The 24,121-nt window shown below is 48.7% G+C and overlaps 1 protein-coding gene across 1 annotated transcript in view; it reads left to right on the top strand.

Moving 5' to 3' along the window:
- Positions 1-24,121, top strand: part of ARHGEF9 (Cdc42 guanine nucleotide exchange factor 9) — a 207,029-nt gene that overhangs the window by 15,744 nt on the left and 167,164 nt on the right. Inside the window, 3 exon segments of the mRNA XM_032701633.1 lie at positions 7,767-10,149; positions 17,071-17,218; positions 19,662-19,771. Coding sequence (XP_032557524.1) covers positions 7,834-10,149; positions 17,071-17,218; positions 19,662-19,771 — 2,574 coding nt within the window. The 5' untranslated portion in view covers positions 7,767-7,833.

Genomic DNA, 24,121 nt, shown 5'->3' on the forward strand with positions numbered 1-24,121 from the left:
CAGCACTCCTTGGGGAGCCAGCACCGGAAAGTCGTAAACTGTGCCTGCTGATGGCCTGGAGATCCCTTTTGCAGATGTTTCACCCAAGTCTCTCCTCCATGCTCCTTCCACCTCCTTTTCTGTTTTAAAAAAAATATCATTAAGCAAGCTGCAGTGCTGCCGTGTCTGGCCAAAGCCCAGCAGCAAATCTTCCTCCTTGACCCATAAACAGGAGGTGCCAAATTTTTGTAGGGGCTGCAGCGGTTTGTGGTGTGGGTGGCTGAGAGCTGGGGGTCTGTCAGGTGGGCAGGGGATTGTTCATCAGGCTGCATCCTCTGGTTGTGCTCTGTGAGCAAGGACAGCTCTGTGCTTGGTCCTTCGATGTCCTTCAAGAACAAAACAAAAACCCAGAGAGCTTGAAATGTCTGCAGAGACATAAACTGAAAGGGGGAGAAGTCATGATTCTCCCCCTACTTGTTTGACCTAAATACACTGAAGTAACTGTACCCTCATGAAGAGATAATTTCCTGATGCTGGAGAGCTTAACATCTGTTTCCTCCCATTTTTTTCGGGAGTAGAACATAGTAACGGAAGAACTGGCGGGGTTTTCTTTCCTCTTTTTCTTTTGTATAGCAAGAGGCGCTGCATGCTTGGGCTAAATACGCTCTCTGAGAGCAGACAGGTTTCTCTCAAGGGCTACATGATCATTTGTTCTCTATTTTCTCTCCTTCCTGCCTCCCCGTGCCCCTCCTGGAGAGGAACGGATACGCTGAAGCCCAGGCAGGACTTCCTAAGCTCAGCCGTGCCTCTGGCAGGCTGCGCTGCGTGCCCTCTCCCCGTCACCCCCCTTCCCCGAGAAACAATGGCCAAGGGCTCCTTCTTGTTTGTTGTTTTGGATCCTGCAGAGGAAGAGCCGAGTGGAAGATCGTGTCCCTGGGGGCCCTCGGCGCATTCCAGCTCCGGCAGCTCCTTGCGAGGCTGCGCCATCCGCAGGCCTCCTGCTCACATGTCCCGCGCGCTGCCCGGGGGGACAGGGGGGTTTGGAGCAAATCTGGCACTGCTGAAAGTTGAGAGAAGGGGGATGGAGAGCCTTAGCGGGGTATCTGGAGTCACTGCTCCGCAGCAAGTGCAGATCCTGTCCATGAACACCCAGCACAGCACAGGTGGTCATGGTGCCAAGAAGAGCTGGGCTTTTGTACTGACTATTTGTGACATGGCTTAAACCCCCCCATGTCTGCTTTGCAGGCAGGGTGTGATTGAGCCTCAGACCCTCTGTACCTCTGGCTCCAAAACCCTGTAGGATGACCTCAGGTCTCTCCAGGTGCTTCCAACCAGGAGCTCTGTGGTGGAGAGCATGTTTCTGGCATGTGATCCTGTCTGGGCTGCCCCAAGGGCAACCTCCCGCAAATTTCCTTTTTGTTCCCTTCAAAGGCTTGTTATTTCTCAGGGCCCCAGCCAAAATAGTTCTTCTGTTGGGTCACTTCATAGAGGGGATTTACAATTTGAACTGTAACATGGAATATGCATTCTCCAGAATTTCACAATGCCTAGGGATCATGGAATCGCAGAATGGTTTGGGTTGGAAGGAACCTTTAATATCATCTCGTTCCAACCCTTGGCACGGGCAGGGATACCTTCCACTATCCCAGGTTGCTCCAAGCCCCATCCAACCTGGCCTTGGACACTTCCAGGGATGAGGCAACCACAGCTTCCCTGGGCAACCTGTGCCAGGGCCTCCCCACCCTCACAGGGCTTCTCAGCACTAAATATTTTTTGAAAAAAGATACTTCTGCTAGTTACCCCAAAACTGCTTGGTCTGAAGTAGATTTCAGGGGTTGTGTGGTGCCTGCCTGACAATCAGCCTGAACTGGGCATTGTTAAATGAGCAGTTTCTTTGCGTCATTAAGATCTCTTGAGAAAACTCATCCTGGATCAGACCTTTCCTAATTGATGTTTCCTTTCTACCTGGTTTCTCTACCCTGCTGCCTTTAGACCCTGTTTTTGCTCTGGTTGTGGATGACTCCTGTAGGTTACTAAGAGCTCAGCAGAAGGAGATTGCCCAAGAAAAGCACCATTCCCTGGGTGATGGCTTGTGGCAGCCCTGATTGCTTGGGCCTGATTTGGTGTCTTTTAAATCTGTGAGAACTGTTAACTTCAGTGGGTGTTCCTTGGGCCTGTGGTGATGTTTCTGCTTGTCTGTCTGCTAAATCACACTGAAAAGGAGCAAAATTGCTATTACTCCCACCTGTATCATGCAGGAAGAGCCTGTTGCCGAGGAAATGTTGTGCAATCGTGGGTGAGATACAGCATGCGTAGTTCTTTCTTAAAGATTTGGATAATACAAAAATATGGAAAGAATTTGGAGGGGGAATTGTGACTGTAGGTATAGATGTTTGTGTAACACACTTGGTGCCACTGGCTGCGGATTTCATCAATTCCAGCTTGTTTGTCCACCTTGATTACCTGGAAAAGTGAAGTGGATTTTCAGAATGAAGGACTGCTGCTTGTATGGTGAGAACAGGGTGTCATGCAGAGGGCAAAGTAGCCCCTGTACACTGGAGCTGTTTGTGGTGTTTGGTTGATAGCTGGGGTTTTATAAAACCATCTTCCTCTCTGCATGAGGTGCTGTGTGTTTTGGAGCCTCCAAGCCTGGGTGAGCCACCCTCCTCCTTGGGCTCCAGGTAGTTCTGAGGAATTCCACTAGGAAGAGGTATAAGGTAATTGTGTTACCTCATGTTTTCTGTGGTTAAAGCCCCTCATACAGTGATGGTAGTCCCAGCTCAGAGGGGAAAAATAAACATATGGTTGACTAAGTGGTATAATGTTCTGGGTAATAGGTGTTCTCAAAGTGATTCTTCCAAACCTCTTTCCCCTGCACCCCAGAAAGGCGAGTAATGGTTCATCAGATACTCTCATGGCTGTTCTCCTCCATAGTCAAGTTTTATTTTGTCACTGTGGACCCTAATGCCCCTGAGCCCACGTGGTTCGGTTGGTAAGGCTACCTCTGCCCTGTTTGGCTTACTTGAAGCATAGGTTTCCCACCAGAATGCTGCTGGGGGTGTTTGCACAGTGGCAGACGCTCATTTCGGAGGCTGTGTCAGTCAGCGGAGCGTAGCAGATCTTGGCACCTGCTCAGGGAGGACTGAGTGAAGCTGGCTGGAATTTGTTCATGTGCAGAGAATTTGCCTTGGTGGTGGGAGGCTTTGCTCTGGGTGAGGCAGTGCCAGTCCTTGGGCTGGAGCTGGTTCAGGGACAGTGCTGGAACAGTGAGTGCTAATGAACCTGTGGCTCCTACCAAGGTTAGCCTGTGATCTCAGTGTGTGCAGTCCTGTGATTGCTGGGAATTACACACCGATTAGGTGCTTCCCTCACCTCAGTATTTGCTATCAGCTGACCAAAAGGGATTTTGAACACCATTTTATGTCCTCCTATCCCACTCATCCTTCAGGGAGATCTCTGTCAAAGTCTTGGTGATGGTTTCAAAGATGAGGAGAGGCTTAGGGTAGGCTGTGGTGAAGGGGAAAGTGGAGAGGAGCCACTGACCACTGGTCACAGAATGGGTCTCCTTTCTGCGTAGAGCACTCAGGTCTGGCTTAGTGGTGATGGCTTTAATTTACATCTGGCTTAAAGCTGTTTAAAAAAAAAAATAATTAATTTTAAAGCCACTTTTGCATCCTGTTCTGGGTTTTGTTGCTTCTCTGGGGAGAGCTGTGCAGGATCTGTCCCTTGTTGTGGGATCTCTTTACTTGACACATAAGAAACAGCCTGTCTTCTCCATGCTAACATCCCTCCAAAGACTTCACAGACAAGCCTCTTCCCTTTGAATCTTTCCTCAGGCAGGATCCACCCAACCCAAAACAATAAAACATAAAACTGAAAAGAGAAAACAAACAAAAAAAAGGGACCATTTGTGATTTCTGTCTTTTGCTGCCAGTTGCCTGCATGACTTGAAACGACTCAAACCCTCTTTTTGTTTTTTTTCACTCCTTCCAACCCATTCCAATATGTTAGTCTTTAAGTTGCAGCAGGGATGTCTGGGAATAACTCGCATCCCAGAGCGACAGCCTGAGGAATGAGGAACTGGTCTCCTCCTCAAGTATCAGATGGAGAAACTGTCCTGCTAAACCTTTGTTTTTTTGGGAACAAAAGCTTCTGTGGTCTCTGCAGGGACCCAGGACAACACAGCTCCTGGGTGAATTTGTGCCCTAGGGTTTAAATGGTGACAGGTGGTGCTGAGGCCCCAAAACTGCTTGGGGAAGGAGGTTCTCTCTTAAAATGTCCGTGGTGGCGAGTACAAGAGGCTGAATAAATAGATGACTAAAGCAGAGCGAGGCAACATGTGTGGAGGGTCAGCACTGTGTTCGGTGGGGCTATGTAACTGGGGGTGTATTTGGTGGTATCCAGTGAGGCTGTGTAACTGTAGGGATGTATTTGGCTGTATCCAGTGAGGCTGTGTAACTATGGGGTGTATTTGGCAGTGTACATGTAGGCTGTGTAATTGTAGGGTGTTTGTAGCAGTGTACATTTAGGATGTGTTACCTTGGGGTGTTTTTGGCAGTGTATGTTTAGGATGTGTAACTGTGGAGTATATTTGCAGTGTACATTTAGGCTGTGTAACTATGGGGTGTATATGGCAGTGTACATTTAGGATATATAATTTTGGGGTGTATATGGCAGTGTACATTTAGGATATACGATTTTGGGGTGTATTTGGCAGTGTCCGTTTGGGATATACGATTTTGAGGTGTATTTGGCAGTGTCCGTTTGGGATATACGATTTTGGGGTGTATTTGGCCCAACTATTCCCACAGTGGCCCCGCCACATCCTGTGGTAGAGCCGGCAGCAGCGCTGGCAGGACCTCTCTGAAACATATTTAATAAGGGGCAGAAATGGCCAAAAGGAGTGAGGAGGGGATAAAAAAAAGGTGAGGAACAGCACTGTGAGTGCCTGGGTCAGTGAAGATGACAGGGAGGAGGTGCTGGAGCTGGGAGATGATCCCTGACAGGAACGGGACCTGTGGAGGCCCTACAGGAGCAGGTTCTCCTGATGGGAATGGGGCCTGTGGAGTCTCCACACTGAAGCACGTTCTCCTGACAGGAATTGTGGCTTGTAGAGACCCAATCAAGGAACAGGACCATATTCTTGACAGGAATCACAGTCTGTGGAGGCCCCACACAGGAGCAGATTCTCCTGACAGGAATCGTGACCTGTGGAGGTGATTCCTGTCAGGAATTGCAGCCTGTGGAGGTCCCACAGAAGCAAGTTCTCCTGACAGGAACTGTGGCCTGCGGAGGTCCCACAGGAGCAGGTTCTCCTGACAGGAACTGTGGCCTGCGGAGGTCCCACAGGAGCAGGTTCTCCTGACAGGAACTGTGGCCTGCGGAGGTCCCACAGGAGCAGGTTCTCCTGACAGGAACTGTGGCCTGCGGAGGTCCCACAGGAGCAGGTTCTCCTGACAGGAACTGTGGCCTGCGGAGGTCCCACAGGAGCAGGTTCTCCTGACAGGAACTGTGGCCTGTGGAGGTCCCACAGGAGCAGGTTCTCCTGACAGGAACTGTGGCCTGCGGAGGTCCCACAGGAGCAGGTTCTCCTGACAGGAACTGTGGCCTGCGGAGGTCCCAGAGGAGCAGGTTCTCCTGACAGGAACTGTGGCCTGCAGAGGTCCCACAGGAGCAGGTTCTCCTGACAGGAACTGTGGCCTGCGGAGGTCCCAGAGGAGCAGGTTCTCCTGACAGGAACTGTGGCCTGCAGAGGTCCCACAGGAGCAGGTTCTCCTGACAGGAACTGTGGCCTGCGGAGGTCCCAGAGGAGCAGGTTCTCCTGACAGGAACTGTGGCCTGCAGAGGTCCCACAGGAGCAGGTTCTCCTGACAGGAACTGTGGCCTGCGGAGGTCCCAGAGGAGCAGGTTCTCTTGACAGGAACTGTGGCCTGCGGAGGTCCCACAGGAACAGGTTCTCCTGGCAGGAACTGTGGCCTGCGGAGGTCCCACAGGAACAGGTTCTCCTGGCAGGAACTGTGGCCTGTGGAGGCTCCGCAGGAGGAGGAGAGAGAACACCTGTTATGCCCTGACTGTCTCTCTCCCAATTCCCGATCCCCCTGCACCCCTGGAGGGGGAGGTAGGTCCATCAGGAGTGAAGGTGGGAAGTTGAACCCTGGAAAAAAAGGGGTGTGTGAGAGTAAGGGGTTGTGTTAGTTTTGTCTTTGTTTCTCATTATCCAAATCAATTGTAACTGGTAATAAATCAAACCAGTTTTCTCCAAGTCACAGTCTGCTTGCCTCTGACAGTGATTGGTAAGGGAGCACCATATTTTTATATCAGCCCAGCAGCTTTTTCATCTTATTTCCCCCCTGTCCTGTGTGGGGAAGGGGAGAGACAGCACAGTGAGTGGACATCTGGCAGCTGGCCATGGTCAGCCCACCACAGCAGCAAACATTCATTTCTGCTACCCTAAGTACTATTGGTGCCAGAAATGCTTGGCACAACCCCTGTGGTGTGGCTCGTGGAAAGCCAGATGACTGTTGTTCATAAAAAACTGGGATAGAAGTTGTTTCTCTTAAGGTTTCTGACCTCCCTTGGCTGTGCTCTGGTTCTGTGGTGTCTCTGCCATCTGTGGGTGTAAGACAGATGTGGTGGCAAGGTAGAAGCAACTACATTTGACTGAGTGCAAGGGAGAGCCTTTCCTTGGCCAAGAGGTGTCCAGGGCTGCATTAATAACCTTTGTGTTAAACAGATATAGTAACTTTAATTTTTTTTTTTATAGATATGGGAACCGTGAACAGTGCTGGTGTGGGTGTTGCTCTCCCTCTGCTCACTGGAAAAGAGGTTTTCCATTGTCAAACCTGAGTCTCTGGGGCTGTACCCCTTATTGTTGCTGCTTTTGCTTCCTTCTTTCTCCTGAGAGAAAGGTTGGGAATTGAGAGGATTTAATCCCAATTAGTGCCTGGCATGTTGCAAAGGTAGACAGCAAATCCAGGACCAGACTCAGGACCTGGGAAGTTGTAGCAGTGAGACAGGGCAGAGGTATTTCAGGGGAAGGGAAGCTTTAGGATCTGTAAGAGTGGGAGTTCAGATGTTTTCCCACAGAGGGTTTGGAGTGGTTTCCATTGCTGTTCTATGTGGGGTATCTGTATTTTTAATCCTGTTCACTGGAGCTCTCTGGAGGGGATCGCATGTGTTTTGTGCAGTGTTGAGTGGTGGCCAAGCAGCTTTCATTCAGTGGTCCAGTTCCAGCAAGGGATTCCTGTGCTGGTGCCATCACTAAAGTAGGAAAAATCTGGCTTGGATATTCCATGAGGTTTCTGATGTTGTAGTATTTCAGAATTGCATTGCTTCCAGGAAAAGGCTTGTCGTGACTTTGAATGCTTCCCTGAAGAGACTGAACTCACTGGGAGTGCGTTGCCAGTTCCTGGCAGATGGGGCTGGTGAAGATGACAGTGACATGTGCAGGGACACTTCACTGGAATTTCCTCTTTCCCTCTCCACCATGTACTCTGATGTATTTGGAGTCCCAGAGACTTGCAAAACGAAGATGTGATTCATGGTATTCTGCACATACTTTGTGGTAACTTTATTAATGCAGGAAGTTTATTTGTGGTTACTAAACCTTCAGTCATTTAAATCAGATTTAATCGTGGTTTGGGAGCAAAATTTCAGCCTTCCTGGAATCAATGGCAAAACCACTGTGGCCACTGGTATGAGATTTGACTTGCGATGCTTTAACAAATGTGCCTCCTAAAAAAGCTTTCTGCTCCTAATTCCGTTCCTTTATTCTTTTTTCCCCTCAGTCTTGTGAAGAAAACAATCTGAAGACGATGCATCCGTGACCCCAATCCCAGTTTGCGAGTCAGGGCGATGGAAGTTGTAGAGCATACTCCTCTCGCGACAGTTCCCAATGGATATGCAAACAGGATTTTCCAAGCGAACATGGAGGAAGGGAGCACTGATGCGCTGGAGGCTTGCGGTGCTGAGCACTGCACCTCCAGCGACGCAATTCCAAGTGAGCGGGAGGAAGTACCCAGGTATAAGAAGACAACCAAGGGCAACCGAATCTGGAATTTTGTCAGACGAAGGAAAGGACTCTCCACGAGTAAAGACAGACCTCAGTCCATGATCCTGCTGGGAGTTACCTCTGAGGTCTCGGAATTGAAAAAGCCATCCTTCATGGAGAGGGTACGGTCGTCGAAAAAGGGAAGATCCTCCAGGACACCCAAGAATGTGGATTTGAGAGCATCCAGAGTGCAGATGGCGTGTGACCCTGAGGAGGAGCCTCCTGCCAGTGGGCAGAGAGCTATCTACAGGGTGAAGAAGCTGGGGGACAGTCGGAGGCCCTCCCGCCATTCGTACGCGGGGTACATTGAGGATTTCGATTCCTCTTTTGAAGACATAGAGCTGAACATCAGCATTCCTGAACTTGATGCCACTGAAAGTAAATGTCTCAGGGATATTAGTGTCAGATTACACAGTGAGGATAATGATGGTAACTGCCACAGAATACCAGCCAGAAAGAGTGAGTCTTTGAATTTTGAAAACCTTAAGAGTCCTGCAGTTGCAGAAGGGGACAATCAAAAGAGGTGTGCTGTGCTCCCACAGGAGAGCCGGAGAGGAAGGAGCTCTGATGTCTGGAGCTATCTGAAAGGAATTTCATTAACTAGCAAAGATAATTCAAAGCTTCCAGATCAAAGGGCTGAAACCAATTTCCAGAACTTAGAAAATACAACTGATCATTCCTCTTCTTATTTTGACTTTGATACGAGATGTGAGGAGAATCCCAGACAGCGGAAAAAATCCAACGGTGCTGCCAAGGCCCCTCACTTTGGGGGGGTTGTGAGGTTCCTGACGAGCGTGGCTGAGGCAGCTCGGAGGCTGCGAGGCTCCTCAAAGGCGTTTTCCCTCGATGAGAAGAGGCCTCAGCGGAGTTTCCGAGGCTGGGGGCAGGATGTTGCCTCCCACAGAGAGGGCTTGGTTATTGAGAACGAGAGCGCAAAGGCCTTCTGCACGGTGGGAGCGTGTCTGCAGTCCCCAGATTCAGGCACGTGGGAGAACCTGAGCTTTGAGAGTTTGGTGGGGAAGGAGCCCATGCAGCATTGCAGAACCACAGAAGGGTCCAAAGAGGTTGGTTCCTCTGCCCTGGGCAGCGGGAATGACAGGGTTAATGGAACATCACTTTTTCCTTTTGGGCCAGAACCGTCCATCTCCCACCTGCCAGAGCTTGCAGATGGTTCTTTCACTGAGCTAAATAGCAAAGACCCGTCTGAGGATCTGATTGAACTTCCCCAGACGACTCTGACTGACATGATTCAGAACTTGGGCAGTACTTCAGAAAAGACACAGGTCATGGGCAGGGACCTGCCACCTTCTCATGATCTTCCTATGAATAGTCTGGATGCTGTGGACCTGGGCCATTCTCCAGCTGCCAGTGGTGACTTTCCTGCAGAAACTGAGGCTCAGATCCACCTTCCACTGGCATTGCCGACTAAACTTGATACTGAGGACGTGTCTTGTGCTCCAGTGGTTGCTAAAGACATGGATCCGTCTCCAGCAGTGGCTCAGGAGCTTTCAAAGGCAGAACTGGATATTCAGGACTTGAGAAATCCTGAGCTGCCTTTGCAAGACTTGTCTGGAGGTGAGCTGGGGATTCAGGACTCAGGCAGTACTCCAGAGAAGGCACAGGCTGTGGGCAGGGATGTGCCACCTTCTCAAGATCTTCCTGTGAATAAGCTGGATACTGTGGACTTGGGCTGTTCTCCAGCTGCCAATGGTGACTTCTCTGTAGTGACTGAGACTTCAATCCACCTTCCAGAGACAACCGCAACTGAGGAGATTGAAGATACTGTCAGTGCTCTGGAGAAGAGTCAGGTCATGGGCAGGGACCTGCCACCTTCTCAAGATCTTCCTGTGAATATCCTGGATGCTGCAGACCTGGGCTGTTCTGCAGTTGCTGACGTTGACTTCTCTGTAGTGACTTTCTTGAAGTGTTCAACAGTGAAAAGGCAGGTTTTGGAGCAGACTGATGGCTGCTTTAAGAAGCAGGGGATCACTTCATTTGTAGAACAGAACTCTGTGGAGATCACAGAAGGAGTGGAAGAGTTTAACTGCAGCTCAGAGTGCCAGCCTTTCCAAGTGCGCGTCTCCAGGATTGTCTCCTCCGGGCGGCTCAAAAATGGAAAGGTAGGAGTAACTTTGAGTAATGTAACTTTTACTATAATATCTGCAATGAGACCCCACTGTTGTACATCCTAGGAAGCTGGTTTGTATGTGAAAGCATTTTTATACATCCTCATTGGACTTTTCAGTTCAGTAGATCGTTCTGTGAATGGTGGCAGTAGACACCATATCAGTCTGAGTTACCTGGCATATCCCTGAGCTCTTGGTTAAACCTCCAGAGCTGCTTCTCCTGCAGCCCTTTGACCATTTGTGTGTATCAGTGCCTCTAGAAGAGGGTGGAGCAGAAGCTGGTTGTAGGCACTACCTTTAATTTTTTTCCTCTTTACATTTAGTGCATTTGAAGTAGAAGCTCCTGAGAAGAGTAGTTTTGGCAAATGGAGAGTTTTGAAGTGTGCTGTGGACAAACAGCATTCAGCAATTGCACTATGGCCTCTGTTCTCTTACCTAAAATGACAGTAGAGATGGTAGGTTTTGATTTTTACTGAATGATGATGGTCACAACACAGCGTCCAGAATAGCTGTCAGAGTCCTGGCATGGAGTGCAAGAACAGAAAAATAAAAAGGCGTCTTGAAGAGCTCACTGAGTCGTTGCTCTGGCAGATCTACTGAGCTTTGTCCCTGCTCCAAACATGTCAGAAGTTGTGTGGCATCAGTAGTTTGTGCTGAGCCTGTAGTGGAATGCCTTGCTTAGGATCTGGGTACGTAATATAAGCAAAATACCTTCTTAATGTGACTCTATGCCAAGAGGGGTCTGGTCAGCACTTCCCTGCATCTATCTGTACACAAAATGATGTTTCCTTTTGGGATTTTAAATACCCAGCCCTGAATGAGAGGTGGGCAGTGGTGGTGGCTCTAATCAGGGCAGGACATTCCTGTTTGGTACAAGCAAGTCTTTCAAAGCCCTTACAATTGTCAAAACATTTAAGTGGACATTGTATTGTGCAGTAGGTTCCGGATATTACAAACCTGTCTTGTCCAGCTTAATGCTAGGAAACCTCAGAAGTCCCGTGGATAAGGGAGGGAGATGTATGGCATGAGAAAAGGCCTCCTGAAGCTGACAGGCTATCCCATAACTCTCATCCCATCGCTTTATCACCTGCACAGAAAGTGTGAGCAGTGACAGTCCTATCAGCTGTGCCAGTCTCTGTCACTCTGTGCCACTTGTGGAATTGTGGAAAAACATGGCAGGACCCAATATGATCAGCTCAGCTGGTTGCCTGCTGATGAGATGAGGCTGCAATTATGACTTTTTTTTTAAGGTGCAAGGTAGGGAAATAGGGTCAATTTTGTGAAGAAACTTCCTCCTTTCCTTTCAGGCTTGGAGAGACCAGAGATATTCCAGAGGTGATGACACTGTTCCCTGTTGGAAAAGGGGTCACTGAAGCTTCTGAGCCAAGAGGGGAAGTGTTTGAAATTGGCAGCAGATTAGAAATGACGGGGGAAAAAAACAATCTGAAGTTCTGACTCCCAGCTAAAATGGGCAGGAGCATTGTTAGTTATTCCTGGATTTGTTTTTCTGCTCCGTTTTGTGTAATACAACAAATTATAGACAGCTCACCGTCCATTCCAGGCACTCCAGAGGTGAGGTGAGTAGTGGTTGCTCACTTCTTGTGGTCTCCGGAAGAGATGTTTTTAGGAGGAGCTTGAGAGGGTTGTGGTTTGATATCCCTTCATGGGGACTAGGCAAGATAAGAGAGGCACAAAAGGATTGAGTGGAGCAGAGGAGAACAGTGTCCCCCTTTTCCCAGGGCAGCCACATCTCCACTGGCTGAGGGCAGTGGCTGCATGTGTCATCCCAGGGGCAGAATCCCAGCTTAGCTGTGTGAACAGGAGATACTGTAAGTCTCAGCTCAGCTGCTGCAGGTTGCAAACATTACCAAGAAGCTTAAATATGGTGCTTGAGATAACTGGGCAGGAAACCTCTCCCGTGTTCCCGTCGAGTGTGGCGGTAGTAGTGGGACCTCCAGGCTGCCGCCGCTTCCTCCCTGGGCAGGAGCAGCTGTAGGGTGGGAGGGAGAGCAGAGAGCCCCCCTCCTGGGTTGTAAACACCTCTTGCATCCCAGAGACTTGCCCTGCAGATTTGAAAATGGATTGTCAGCAGCAGCAAACCTGTAGCAGTCAAAGTGAGGCTAATGGAAGGATGCTCTGGGATGGGAACAGACCTGGAGAGTCCTCCAGCAGCTCCAGTAACAACTGACCTGATATCCCCCAGGGATCTCTCATCAGGGAGCGGCACTCGGAAATGTTTGACCAAAAATAAATATGGAAGAGGAGGAACTTCAGCCTGAGCATGACAGTGGCAGCGAACTCCAGCCTCTTATTGTTTTAGGGCTAAATTCAGCTCTTTGCTGGCACCTGTTCCCCAGGACAGTTGTTGGCCCTGCCACCTCCAGGCTGCTGTGATTAACTGAAGGCTTTGTATTTCAAGGGAAATGCTCAACCTCAAGCAGGGAGAAGATGCTGCCAGGCCAGGGTGGCTTGGCTTGGCTTGGCCAGCTGCTGTAGGCAAGTTCCCCAGCAGTTTTACAGTTTTTGAGCAGTGTAGGGAAGAAAGTATTTTCCAAACAACTTCCACATTGTCCCACAGAAAGCACGAAAGTACTGGTTCCCACTGAGGCTCATGCCCAAATCCATGAGGATTTGGAGTGAGAGGCTGAGGCTGGTGTAGTACCAGGGATGCTGGAGTGGCATTTGGGGGACATGCAGGTTGGTTCTGGCAGTAAGTAAATCTGTTTAGCTGTACTCTCCTGCAATTAATGCTCCTGTTTCTTGCTTTCCTGGCCTTGCCTTTTAAAATTGTAATGTCTTTGGGCAGGAGCTGACCGATTTTATGGGCAAGTAGCAGCTCAACAGGATTTGATCTTAGTGCTGTAAAGGAAATAGCATTGCAACAGCATTTAATAAGAGCAGCTGTAGAAAGGTAGAACCCACTTACTTCTTAAACTGTCCCCCTGACAGTTGCTTTCAGACACCATCCCAAGTTCTCCTGTGCTCTGGAAACTTGTGAAACAGTGGAGATAAAATGTTTTGAAGAATTGGAAGAACAATAAAGGTCAAATAGATTCTAATGGGAAATGAATTACTCATTCACACTGCTGCATCTCTGGAATGAAGGTGCCTTCCTTGTTTTGAGAGAGATGAGAAGTGCAGTAAAAGATGAGATGGAGGCTTTACTAAGTTTTGGACAGTTGCAAACTCTAGAAATTTCCATTTTCCATGCCTCTACTGAAGGGAATTATCCTCATCCTGCCTCTAAAGCATCCCAGTAGGAAGACCGCTGCTGCAGGGAGTCAGGCATAGCCCCATGAATTGTCTTTGACCACTTGCAGTAGCTTGAGATGCCATTGAGGTGTAAGGAAGCTTTGATACGACGTAGATTAGTTTGCAGTTCCAGCTTCACATCAGGGCTTCAAACTACATGTTGTGTCCTTGGACAAGGTTTGCCCACAAACCTCCTTTGGAATGACATGAGGAAAGGTTGCAAGAATATGCATCTGAGATCATATTTTAGGTATCAGTTTAGAGTTTTTAGGTCCCAGAAACAACTTTTAGATTTATTGCTGGCAGAGAGATCGTCCCTGCTCATCCCAGGGCCACCCACTGGGACTGAGCCCCGTGGATCTTTCCGGCTCGTGTCATCCTCGCAGTGACAGAGCAGAGGGGTTTCACCGCAGTCTTTCTGTGCCCTCTGCTGGCTTATTCGTGAAATAGGAGGTGATTTTTATGGAATAGCAGACCTTCCCTTTTTCCATAGGATTTTGGATTTTATCTCCAGAAAGTTTGCAGCCTGCCGCTTGCTTCTGGCTGTTGTGGCTGCGCACAGACACCAGTTGTGTTTGTGGGGCCGTTCTCTGGGGGAATTAGGATTGCCAGAAGTGTGACAATGACATTTCTACAGGCTTGCCAACCTGGGCAGGCAGTGTGTGAACCATGGGATGAGGTGCCAGGCCAGTGGGATGCCCAGGTTTTCCAGACAGTTTGGTTTCAGGGCTCTGTAAGGGGCAGTGTGATCAAACTCACTCCTCAGCATCACGGCAGATGCTTCTCTTGAGCAGCTGTTGAGTTTTTGCCTCTCAGGAGCCAACCTGTCCCAGTGCTCCCTGCTGTGGAGTGTGATGGTGCTCTGAGTGGCCCAGAGGGCTGGGGCAGGGTTGGTGCTTTCAGGGCATTAATAGGTTTGATGGTTCCTGCATTGTGTGCTTTGTGTGGGAAAATGGGAGCCTCTCCCTGTGTGGTGGGTCCGACTGGAAGCACAGGATTACTGATTTGCCTGAGTGTGCACATGCCAGAGGATAGGTTTGCAGATCTGCTGTCTGATAGCTGGGGCATATCTCAGATCCTCCCACAGGTTTGGGGTTTTGCTTTAGTGCAGCTGCAAGTGTCTTTTCATGAGAGGAAGATACAACAACTTTTTTTTCTGTGTTTGATGAGAAATTGCAGGTGATGCCCAGCAAGTTCATAGTGACCTTTAGCTTGAGATTGTTTTATTGTCTCTCTGCTGCAGAACATGTTGGGAGCAGCTGCAGAGATGGGATTGCTGAGTCAATTTATTCCTTCCCTCCCACTCTTGAATGGCACTGACCAGGAAATGGTGTCTCAGAGAGTTGGTTTTCAGAGCTCTCTTCATCTCCTGGTTATTCAGTTCCTCAGTCTGCCGCTTACAAAAGACTTTATAGTCCTTCCAAATTAAGAAACAGCGCTTTACTTTCCAAATCCTGCTGTTGCCAAAAGAGCGCTGTATTCCTGTGTGCAGCAAGGTGCAATTTACTTGCAGAATGAAGATTCGGGGTATTTATGGCTTTTAATATGGTTATGTCTGACAATCATCTTATTTTTAGAGAAGACAAAATCTCTAAAGCCTATCTTTAAGCTGTTCAGATTTTTGTATTCGTAATAACCATGAGGTGCTAGGAAAATCTTGAATTAAAGCCTATATTTAGTGCTATCTATAGTGGGGTAGAGGTTTTTTTGGGAAACATATTTTTAGCATTGTCAGGGAAAGGCAGGTTGAGTGTGCAAAGCTGATAGGCTTTGCATGTATATATAACCAGCCATAGAACACATGGATAATTGAGATTTCCACGTTTTACTTGTTGTGTCTCATTCCCAGGCTCAAAAGTTACAACTGGCCACCTCTGTGGTGCCATCAGAGTAGTGATAGGAATGGGAACCTCGGGGTCTGTGTGCTAAAGGGGCTGTGTGTGCAAAACTTCCCTGGATGGAAGGTTTTCTTTGGCTTTTACCTCCTCCCAGCTGTTACTCAGCCCAGAGGAGTGTCCTGGATCACTGGATACAGTGCTGGGAGCAGGCAATGGGAGATGGAGCCTTAATTCATCCACAGCTTCCCACTGTGCCTTTGGGGTAATTACAACCTGTCTGCTTTAAATGAAAATAAGAGCCCATCAGTGAAAACGGGCTTCTGGAGTCCTTCGACAGATCCTCCAAACCATCCCAGGCACCCAGCTATTAGCAGGGCCCTGGAAGTGTGACAGATGTATCTCTGATTGGGGGCAGAAGCCCCCAGAAGGAAGCACCTCCTGTCTGCTTCTCCTGACCTTTGTCAAATGATTTTTCTTCTGATTTCTTGACTCTTAAGATTATACACAAGACTTCCACGGTGTCACATGTCATAGAGAATAAAATGAAAAATAGGAGTTTGAATTGTGATGTTTTTACAAAGGACATTCCATTCTGCAAAATGTCACAGCACAGTTGTCTTTTTCAGGAACTTTTCCTCCTGGAATAGAAAAATAAAAGTTGGAGTGAGGAAACCTCCAACATTTTTCTCCACTTAGCTCTATATGCTAATTCTTTGGGTTACCAACTGTTAAGGTGTAACTGGGGTATTTGACTGCTATATGGGTGCTTCCATCAACTGGAACTATTTTATTCATCCAAGTAATATTTGATAGACCAGTAACATGTCTTGTTAGCTGATGTCATTAGTCAGCTCCAGAGAAACTGCTGTGATAATTCCTGCTTTCCTCTGTGAATCTTTTAGGAAAAATGGTCTAGTTTTGCTAAAAATGTACCTGGGTGTTTTCAGAGAAGGAGGTCTCAGTTTTCTTATAAGTGCTGTGGTTTGCCCCATCCTTGCTTTTGACCATCTGAAACGTGGCAAGGGCTGTAAGATGTGTTCTCCCTGGAGATAAGGCACACTGTAATAACTGAAAAAAAGGACAAAACCAATTGCTGTGGTGGCTGCTACAAACGTTAGAGAGAAAATGGTGTTAGAGGTGTGTTGTTGATGGCCCCTGTAATGGATGGTCAGAGGAACCTGCAGAGATTCCCCTCATGGGCTTGCCCCTGACCTATAAGTGACTCACCAGCTTTACCTGGGACCTGCCTGATGATCTGAAGTCTGGCTGACCCTGGCCACCATCTCTAGGCCTGGCCTAGTCCTTTGCTCTGATGGGGCTGGTGGGTGAGGCCCCGTCCTGCCAACCAGTCCTTGACTGCTGTTTGCTGTCCCTTAGCAATCAACCAGCCCTTGTTGCACATTGTGAAGCCAACCCCAGATGTTTTAGCTAGTCCTGTGTCCTCAGCACCAGCTAATTCCCTCCTGCGTGTGCTGCTGCTGGTAGCTGGGAACGTGAGAGTAGCCTAAATGCTGTGCTGGAAGCAGATATCTCCATCAGCGTTACTCCCAGAAGTGCCTTGGTTGCTCAATGCCACTGGGAGTTGTTGGACTCAAATACTGCTGTGTTCCAGGGATGAGCCCCCTGCAATGGAGGCACTGGAGGCTCCAGCAGCAGAGCCAGCAGGTCTCGATCTCGCAGTCAGACATGCAGCGGGGGCAGATTGCAGCGGGCAGTCCAAGGTGTGCTCTGTCCTGGAAATTCTGTTATTGTTATATGTTCTGTGATTGCTTTGCCTGAAGTTTGACTCACTGGTAAAATTCTTCTCTGACCCTTCTCTTGGCAGCCACTGTCCCATCCTCCTCAGCCGTCCCCACAAGTGCCACCCTTCAAGGTCCTGGTGGAGAGGTGCCGCTCAGAGCCGCTGTCGCAGAGCACCCCACAGGGGCTGGACCAGCTGGGCGGGCGCATGCAGCACCTGCTGCGGCGGCGTGGTGAGTAGCTCTGCATCTTCCTTCCCCGGCTGTCTTGGTACCACCCCTCCTGCAGAGCCAGCCAAGGGTGGGATGGGTGCACAAGTGAGGAATGTGGCTCGTTATACCCCTGGCACCAGGAGAGGGAGCTCCGATAGCCCCATGCTGAGGAGTTACTTGTTGGCTAATAAGGTCTTTTTGTGTATAGTGTGTTTAGGAAATAAGGCTGCTTTCTCTCTTTAATGTGTCTGAACACAGTCCCTGTAATTTGGTTATGAGAAGATGAACAGGTAGGCACATAAGGTGTAAGAGATGTTCAGCAGCTTCTGTGTGAGTTTACATTTGGTAGTTTTCTCTGTCCTCTTAGAATCCTCTATCGTGAGTACTCATCGTTTGGAGGTGGTGAGTGGTGATGGATGCTAAGATCACAACTCAAGTCTCGTGTTTGTTTGGAAAGACAAGAAGAAGTGAGGAGTTGTTTTTCCTCTTGTGCTTGGGTACTTTTCTTCATCAAGAAGGGAATCTCATGAGCCAAAGACTGGGGTGACCTGTCCTGCATTTGTCCTGCTCACGATGCTGGAGAGAGCACCACGGAATGTATTTGCTGGCAGGGTCTTGTGTTGGCAGGTAAATTGGCTGATGGTTGAATAGATGACATCATTTTTGAACCTCCTAATTAGAAAGATTGATAATTAGAGTAAGGAGATGATTTCCTGAAGGGATACTGCTGGCATGAAGAATCCTGTGATTTAGCAATGGGCAAGCACGGGAGTGCTGCCAGACTGTGCTGGCATCACTCAGGAGCACGCTGGGGATCTGAGCAGTTGATGAATGGTGGCAGCACATCAGGGTTGAGAACAACTAGGAAGGACAAGGCAAATTGACTGCCTCTTCTGTGAACTGCTGGCTCTGCTTTCGGGGTGCACACGTTGCTGGCACATGGGGAGTCCCCCACGTCTCAGCGGGAGCATTCCCAGGTTTGCTGCTGCTCCCGGGTGCTACTCCATGGCCCGTGGGCGCTGGAGCCGGGAGCAGCCTCCTGCTATAATTGGCATCGTGCTGCAGCCTGGCTCTCCCTGAGCCTCCAAAGTGAAGTGTGTATTGCTAAAAATAGCAGCAGGCTGCCTGCATCAGCGTTCAGGAAATAGGTCTCAGTGCAATCTCTCTCCCAGCAACGCTGGAAGAAAATCAGGATTGCTGCCCACCTAGCCTGCAGCAGGGCCCCTGCTCCGCTGCTCTCAGTCCTGGGCAAAGCAGGGCCCCAACCTGTTTGGTTTGGGGGTCTCCACTCTCCCAAAGCTTGGGACCATTTGTGCTGATTTCAAACCTCTCATGACTGACAGTCTGAAAGCTCTGCCTGGGTTAGAGGCACATGGGGAAATAGAAATTCAGCACCGTGCATCTTTTAGGGAAGAATTCCAGAATGTGGCTGTTTTCTGTAGACGCCTTTCTCCATGAAAGGGATGACAAGGCTGCAGGGGTTGGGAACAGCCATGGGGGTGTGGTTACACATCCATGTGCCCTGCCTGGCCCACACGTACCTGTGCTGGCAGCTGCTGGCGGACAGGTGCGGTGCCCAGCTCTGTTTTCTTCCTCCTAATGCCTGTGCCTCCAGGCCAGATGGAACCCTGATGGAAAAAGGGATTAAAATCGCTTGCTAATTGTGGGAGGGAAAGACTCTAGTCTCACACAGAATGGCAGCCTCACCTCAAAAAGAGAGTGGGATAGGATGGGGAGATGAAAATTTGGGTTGATTGGGAAAGTAGAGCTCATTTGCCTCTCCTTTGCAAGCTGCTTTGTGCCTGGGGTACGTGCCATCTGCAGGGCCAGGCTGAGGTTTGGTGTAAATGGTATTACTTGCTTAAAGCTAGAGCAGAACTGCATCTGTGAGGGGCTGGCCTGAAACTCTTGGGGTGAGAACTAGCCCAGTTTCCTTAAAAAAACCAAGTTTTTTTGGCCTTTTCCATTTCTGTTTTCTTTAAATTCAAGGAGCTGTTTCTTCTCCAAGGCCTGGCATCATACAGCCCACAGTGACTGTCCAGCTGGGAATTCTGCAGGTCCTGCTACAGTGGTGCTGGTGTCAGTGATGGCCAGGGAGCTGTTGCCCTGTGTGTGCAGATGGGGGTCTCCTGCTTCCTGGAGCTCCTGGGGGAGCATCCTGGCTCCACACCCAGCTTGTCTGACCCCACCTCTGGATGTGGCTCCAGGCTCTGCTCTCTTGTGCCTCTGCTTTGTAGTATCCAAGCTGCACTATTTCTCTTGTATCCCAAGAGCACTAAATAAAGCACCTAAATATACCCTCTGCTCTCTTTTTCTAAAGAAGAGGTTGAATGAGTCTCTTGCAAACAATTTTGTTTCTTTCATTTAAAAGAACAGCCTCCGCCCCCAGCCTGAGCTAAAGCACAGCGTTTATCTTTTGTCATTCCCTTTTTTTTTCCCCTTCCTGTGGATTTTCTCCTGGCAGCTGAGAACGAACAGGCTTCAAAGACTCTCAAGGTGCGCGGGAACTGCAGGAACGGTGGCCGTCGGTGGAACCTCTTCAAGCCTGGAGCTGAGAAGCTGCAGATCAGTAGGGTAAGGTGCAGTGTGGAACATGCCTCTGCCTGTCTCAGGGGTGGGATTTACCTGCTATGTGTTCAGCCTGGCAAACTAACAATCTGCTTTGCTAACAGCTCCCTCAAGCCGTGGTTCCTCCAGCCATACACGGGGATTTTTTTGTTATTAGAGTCATTTGGTGGCAATAAAAGAACAGGTGCTTTCCCCTGAATTAGCTTTCCTTCAATGTGTATTGGAAGCTTTCTGGTCTGATGGAGGCACTGAGCCTCCATTTCCTGTGGCTGAATGTCCCTTGCAGGTGATGTTCCACATCACCTTTAGGTCTTTTCCATGGTTTTGATGGATTTATTTTTGCCCTTCCTTTTTTAGTCATGTGTCCTTTGAGTTTGGTACTGCCCCCAGCACCATCTCAGCGATAAATTCATGTCACTGATTCTTTCCCAAAGTGTTTTGCAAATAGAGGCACAATCCACCTTGTTCTTTTTCTGTGAATGATGCTTCTAGCAGGGGAAGTAAAAGCTGTCGTGGGCCTGGGGATGTTCACGTCTTTCTCTGGGAAAAATTCAGAAAATATGGCAACAATTGTATAATTTGTCTGATATGTTTCCTTGCTTGGGTGGGGCTTGGTTTTTTTTTGCTGTGCCATGAATTTGAGGTCTGGAGACCTTGGCTATTCCATGGTCTTGTTTGGGATTTGTAGTATTTGTGAGTCTGGTTTCACTGGTACCCAACATATTGCACTCTGGGTTGTCCAAAACCCAACAGATTTTCTAGCTTGCAATGTGGTGCAAGGAGAGTTTTCTAGTGAGTATGGCAGAAGAATTTTGGCCTTTGTTGTTCCTCTAGGACAGACAAACACAGGATGATCTGGGAGCCAGGAATTTCCCTGCTGGAATCGAGAGGGGGGGACTGACCAGTGGTTGTGTCTGTGGCTCTTTCCCGCCCCACTACTGTCCTTCCCTACCAGACCTTTATTGTATTAGTTTTCCCTTTAATATCTGATGAACTGCCTTTCTGAAGTGTGATTTCCAGGGAGGACCTGGCCTCTGTGCCTGTTTTTCCAGCATACAAGCAGTAAGTTGGCAGTAAATGAGACTGACTCCTCCATCCTTGGGTTGGGTGTTGGATTCCAGGGAACACATGCAGGGATGGACTGCTGGTTTTTTGGTCGCTTGTGCCTTTCTGGGATGCCATCTTGCATCACTGCTGTTTTCTTTCCTGATTTTTTTGTGGACTGAGATAAAAGCCAGAGGGATAGATAAGACAGGGAGTTCAGCCATTCCTTTTTCTCTCCCTTCCCTTTGGGTCTTACCTTGCTTCCCAGACATGAACTGCTTCTTTCAGCTCAGGAAGGCTGTTTTGGTTTTAGACAAGCTGAACATCCAAAACTTGGATCATCTTAGTTCCTGGAAGATAGATTCAGATCCAATAAAGCTGTTTGTCCTTGGGGCCACGACAGAGGCAGGTGACTGCAGAGCAGTACAGCAGTGAAGTATCCTGTTGTACAGTGTGCAGATCTGACCTTGGAATGTCATCAGATCTGCTATTCATTATGTTTCCATGTTCAGAATCTGGTACTGAACAGTGCATGGATATATTTGGTCTACTTTGATCACTTTATTAATCTCTGAAGAGGAACCTTTGCAGCTTTCATAGCTGTCCTTGAGGCCCTCCTGGAAGCCAAGGTGCTGTTCTGTTTTGACACAGAATTGCTCCTGAATGGTCCGCATCCTGAGCTGTTTCTGGTTGCATACAGAGCCTGATATGAGAGACCCTTAGAGAGCCAGTGGAAAACTGAAACCTCTGCAAACCAAAAGCCCTGCTGAAGTTTGGGAAGGGTTAGCTGAGAAACTCTGCTTCTCCAGTGGTGGTATCTAGGGAAGATGTGGAGCTGGAAGGGGACATGAGCTTCTCACGAGCACAGAGATCTGTGGGTGGTGTTTGGCTCAGACATGGCCATGCCAAAGGTTTGTGCACCACTGGGGCAGAGAACTGGGCTTGGGGAGGCTTGTTCAGAGCTACCATTAGACAGCTTGTTGCTCAGCCTGAATTATGGCAAACAGGCAGGTGTGAAACCTCTGCTGGGGTTTATAAATCAGGGGTACTGTGCCAGTGCTGCAAGAGCAGGATCTCTAAATGTGGCTCAAAACAGCAGTGCTGGAAAACTCATCTCTTGCCTCTACCCCAAGCTCAATGAAGATCTGCAGGTCTGTAAATCATCTCTTTGCCAGAAAGAAATTTGTACTCTGGCAAGATTTATAAATTTGAGGTAAGACTTGTGGGCTTGGCTGTGTTGCTTGTCAGGTGCCTTCACTGACAGCTGACACCGGTCAGGTGACAGAGCTAGTGCAGAAAGGGGTGATTTATACTTCCAAAGCAGAAGCCAGGCTTCTGCAGAAACTGTGCCTGATTTCCTTCTTGGATGGGAGTGTGTGAGCTGGGGAGAGAGCAAGAGGAGACTGGCAAAGCATCAGACTTGTCTTAGGGGCACCAGGGCCATCCTGGCCCTTGGAGGGGTGAGGGTGGTTGTGCAAGAAGAGCAGTGGTACATTGGTATCACTGCATGGCCTTCAAAACTCCAAAGCTGTTGATGAGCAGCTGCTTTGTGAACCCTCAGAGGCTGCTTGTTCTTTGCTCTGCACAATGTGCAGATTTTGGCAAGAACGTACCCCTCTTCTTTCTTTTTTATTTCTTTTTTTTTTTTTTTTTAATTGTGGAGTTGTATATGTGAGTTAGAAATTGCATCTCTTAACTACCTGCTAACCCAGAAGTCTGGGCTGAGGGGCTGATCCTAAGCCCAAGGAGGAATCCCCTTGTCAAGACCACTGTTTATTGTTTGTCACATCTGTTATCAGTGTTCATCATTTCACAGCTGACTGTGTATTAAAAGAGAGCAGGGATGGCAAAATGCAGTTACAGGAGAGGAGAGAAGGGCAAATGTCTCCATCTGATTTTTATCCTGGGAGCGCATGTGTGCATGCACAAACCTGTGTTTTTTCTTGCTGCTTGTGGCTCTGTTCTCTTAACCAAAGAGTCTGCAAGTCTGGGCACAAGCTGGAGAAGTTTTCTGTGGAGTAGGTGTGGTTTATTGTTCCCACTTCGTAGGAGGAATAAGAAAACTGAAACACTAGAGGGTGGTACATGTAAAGCCATACAATTATTTTTTTATTACTCTCCTGATTTAAAAAAGCAGGTAAAAAGTAAAGAGGGTCAAACTGACATGACTTCTGAAAGCTTTCAGTATTTTATTTTCTTTCCAGAGTACACTTTTCAGCCTGGAGAAAACTCTGCGTTGAAATGGTTTATGTGCAGAGCATTTTGGTTTAGCACTTAGGTCACTCAGAGCCTTTGCTTTTATGGGAGCAGTTTGGCGCAATCAAAACCATCTTGCACGAGACCTCAAGGTACCCCAAACTGCAGACTTTGCCGAGGTCCCAGAGGAAACTGGAAGGCAGCCCTGGCTCTGACAGGGCCCTCAGCATTGATCATGCCTCTGATTTACCCTCAGGCAGGTCCTGCCAGCTGGGACATGGCTGATCCCTGGGGACCATGGACAAGGGCAGCAGTGAGTTACCTTCTTCAGCCCCAGAGCAGTGCTGGGAGATGTTTTATGGTCTGGGTGGCAGAAGCAGAGGATGACAGTCCCATCCTGGACTGGCTTCATACTGACCCAAATCACTGGCCTCTGCTGCTTCCTGTCAAGAAGGGACTTGTGGCTCCCAGTCGAAGGTGTCTCAGCTCTCTCCATAGGCAGACACTACTCCAGGTGGGGATGGTACTCCAGGAGACTCAGCCCTTCCTAAAATGGGAACCATCCTCTCAATGTGTGGAGGTATGTATTGGTTCTCGCTCTGTGATGAGAGATTTAATTTTCAGCCTTTAAGTTCCCAAAGATGACTGCAGCCATTCCTGTTCTCTGCTCCTTTCCTCCCTTCCTGCCCTGCATGCTCTTGTACAAGGGACTAAAGCCCAAATTTATATGCTGGAGGAAGCCACTGTTAACTAGCTAGAATGGAAACTTTGCATGAGAGCAAGCTTCTTTGACATCCTCTATACTAATAATAGGCAGGCCTGCTGTGCAGAGGTGTTGAATATTCACTAAACCCACCCCCCAGCCTGTCCTTTCTCCTCTGGAAGTCAGGAACTGTTTCCAGAGGCTGGTGGGGGGTTGCCATTGCAGTGATGGTGGATGTATGAGTCTGCAGCTCTCCTGAGCTAATTCCCCACCAGCGTGTTTATGAGGAATAGGAAATTCAGACAACGTGCAGCCTCCAGGAGAACAGAGTGAAGGGGAAGTTGATTTGGGTTCTCTCTTGCTCACGTTGTGCTGCAATGAACAGGGGATGCTGCTTGATATTCAGGGCCAGT

Source organism: Chiroxiphia lanceolata, chromosome 14 (genome assembly GCF_009829145.1).
Source record: "Chiroxiphia lanceolata isolate bChiLan1 chromosome 14, bChiLan1.pri, whole genome shotgun sequence".
Classification (NCBI taxonomy): Eukaryota; Metazoa; Chordata; class Aves; order Passeriformes; family Pipridae; genus Chiroxiphia; species Chiroxiphia lanceolata.